At 36.1% G+C, this 2,486-nt stretch overlaps 1 protein-coding gene across 1 annotated transcript in view; it reads left to right on the top strand.

Annotated features, from left to right (window-relative positions):
• LOC106526521 (disks large homolog 2) overlaps window positions 1–2,486 on the top strand; it is a gene marked incomplete at its 5' end in the record, with an annotated part of 30,959 nt that overhangs the window by 24,096 nt on the left and 4,377 nt on the right. The window contains 1 exon segment of the mRNA XM_014021145.1: window positions 603–705. Coding sequence (XP_013876599.1) covers window positions 603–705 — 103 coding nt within the window.

The raw sequence follows: 2,486 nt of genomic DNA, 5'->3' as shown, positions 1-2,486 counted from the left end.
GCCTTGGAGTTCTCCCGGAGGAGCTGGAAGAAGTGGCTGGGGAGAGGGAGGTCTGGGCCTCCCTTCTGAAGCTGCTGCCCCCGCGACCCGACCCCAGATAGGCGGAAGAAAATGGATGGATGGATGGATGGATGGATGGATGGATGGATGGATAAATATTAGTTCTTCATGTTATGGAAAGACCCTCTTGATTCAAAAGAAATATTAGGGTTTTAAGAAAATGGTTGCTTATCGCTAGTCGATCGACAAGATCAACCAACTTTAGATAAACTCTATCGATAACTTGCATTCTTTTTGTTGACTTTTGACCTTGGTTGTGTTAAATGTCTTGGCTTTCCACAACAAATGGGTTTCCACCGGTTTTAATATTAACTTACTTCATACGCTCTCATCCTCTGTGATTACTTGTTTTTGTCTGATTACTGAAAACCTGCTGCCACTCATTGTTTTGCTGAGCCTGTGTAAACAGAACGCTACAGAATTTCAGCATTTGCTCATCACCATTTGTGTAAAAACTAATAAAAATAAACTTTTTGTCTAATATTAGAGTATTGAGTTTTGTAGAACAGTAACAGTTTTTCTCTGTCTTGTTCTTCAAACAGGTTAATGGCATTGACTTACAAGGAGCCACACATGAACAAGCAGCAGCAGCCCTGAAAGGAGCAGGACAGGTGGTCACCATCGTAGCCCAATACAGACCTGAGGGTGAGGATGTAAAAACAAAACCTGCAGAAGCTTAGGAACCCAAAGGAGTTCAAATCCGTCTGATACAAAATATAGCTGACAGTATGGGATAAATCTTGTGCCAGCAGTTATTGAATTTGAATTGCTCATATTGAATCTGAATGTGCATAATTTGAAATTGAATGCATTAGTTTGAAAATAAGTTTCACTAAATTGAAACTGAATTTAATGGCTCGAGACTGAATTTAAAGTTTTGAATTTGAATTAATTTGCTTTGAAACTATATTTTGGTTTATTAAAAATTCAGTTTGACTACTTTCACTTTCAGTTCCATAATACAGTTTCAGTTCCAAAATTCAGATTTTTGTGTCACATCCTGGTCCTTGAGAAAGCCAGCCAGATCAACAGATTTACATTTCACTTCGATGAAGCTTCCCTTCTGTATGAAACAGAGTTGATGCAATCCACTGTAAGTTACATTTAATTTACAATGTAAATTTTTCTATAGGTAAAATTAATCACTGCAATAAAATAAATTTTTTTGTCACGTTTATGGTGGATTGCATCAACTCTGTTACATACAGAAGGGAAACTTCACCGAAGTGAAACATAAATCTGTCGATCTGTGTTTGATTACTCTGGCTGGCTTTCTCAAGGACCAGGATGTGTGACACAAAAATCTGAATTTTGGAATTGAAAGTAGCTGCATTTCCATTGTAAATGTGCACAAAACTTTGTTRATATTCTGTTAATGTCGAAAAAACACAGTTTCGCAATTGCGGTGTTACCATAAATGCTATTAAAGTCACATATGAATATGTTTGATCTCACAATAAGTCATTACAAACATGGCGGCAATGGATGTAAACACAAACGTAATTGTTACAATGGCACTAGGGCTCATCATTAGAGGAGACATCGGCGTCTTATCGAGGCTTTCGAGCGACAAGGCCCTTATACTTGGGAGCGGCTATGTATGCAGCATTTTTGGGAAATTGCAGTTGGTGAGTTTACAACTTTCTTTTAGAACTTCGGTGATTTTATTACTATTTCTACTTCCTGTTGTCTTCTTTGTTGTCGTCTTTTTCGCCAGTAGAAACAGCCAGTTGTTGATCATGTGACTCCCGTGATGCGAAAAAAGTGTTTCCATTGCAGTTTTGCAAAACACACCAATTTGGATACGGCAAAAAAAATTGTTGAAAAAAAAWTTTTTTTTTTGAAATTGACGTGTTTCCACTGAGCAAATTTATTTTCGAAATGCTAATTTGTGCATATTCATGGTCAGTGGAAACGCAGCTAGTGAAAGTAGTCAAATTGAATGTTTAATAGACCAAAATACAGTTTCAAAGCAAATTAATAAAGATACAAAGTTTTAAGTTCAGTTTCAAAACATTGAATTCAGTTTCAATTTAGTGTTTTTTTATACCAATGCATTCAATTTCAAATTATGCACATACAGATTCAAGCTGAGCAATTCAAATTCACTTACTGCTGGCACAAGATTTATCCCACGTGACAGTGGCAACACTAATATTCAAGGTGGACAAATAAGGAAATAATGTGCAGATAATACAGTTTTGCAAGCCAGGCTCAAAAAACTACTAACTAACCTACTTATTAAAACTACTTATTAAAACTTAAAAATCTCACATAAATCATTTAAAAACGAAAACTGCCAAATCCATTGCAGTATTATGCAAAGTAAGAGACTTATTTAATCAAAAAGAAAAAAAAATGTATAGGTCTTCTGGACGGGTTCTTCTCTAATGAAACGTTTCGTCTCTCCTCCAAGAGACTTCTTC

This window comes from Austrofundulus limnaeus, unplaced genomic scaffold, assembly GCF_001266775.1.
Source record: "Austrofundulus limnaeus strain Quisiro unplaced genomic scaffold, Austrofundulus_limnaeus-1.0 Scaffold279, whole genome shotgun sequence".
Taxonomy (NCBI): Eukaryota; Metazoa; Chordata; class Actinopteri; order Cyprinodontiformes; family Rivulidae; genus Austrofundulus; species Austrofundulus limnaeus.
This window is presented reverse-complemented; position numbering and strand designations above follow the sequence as displayed.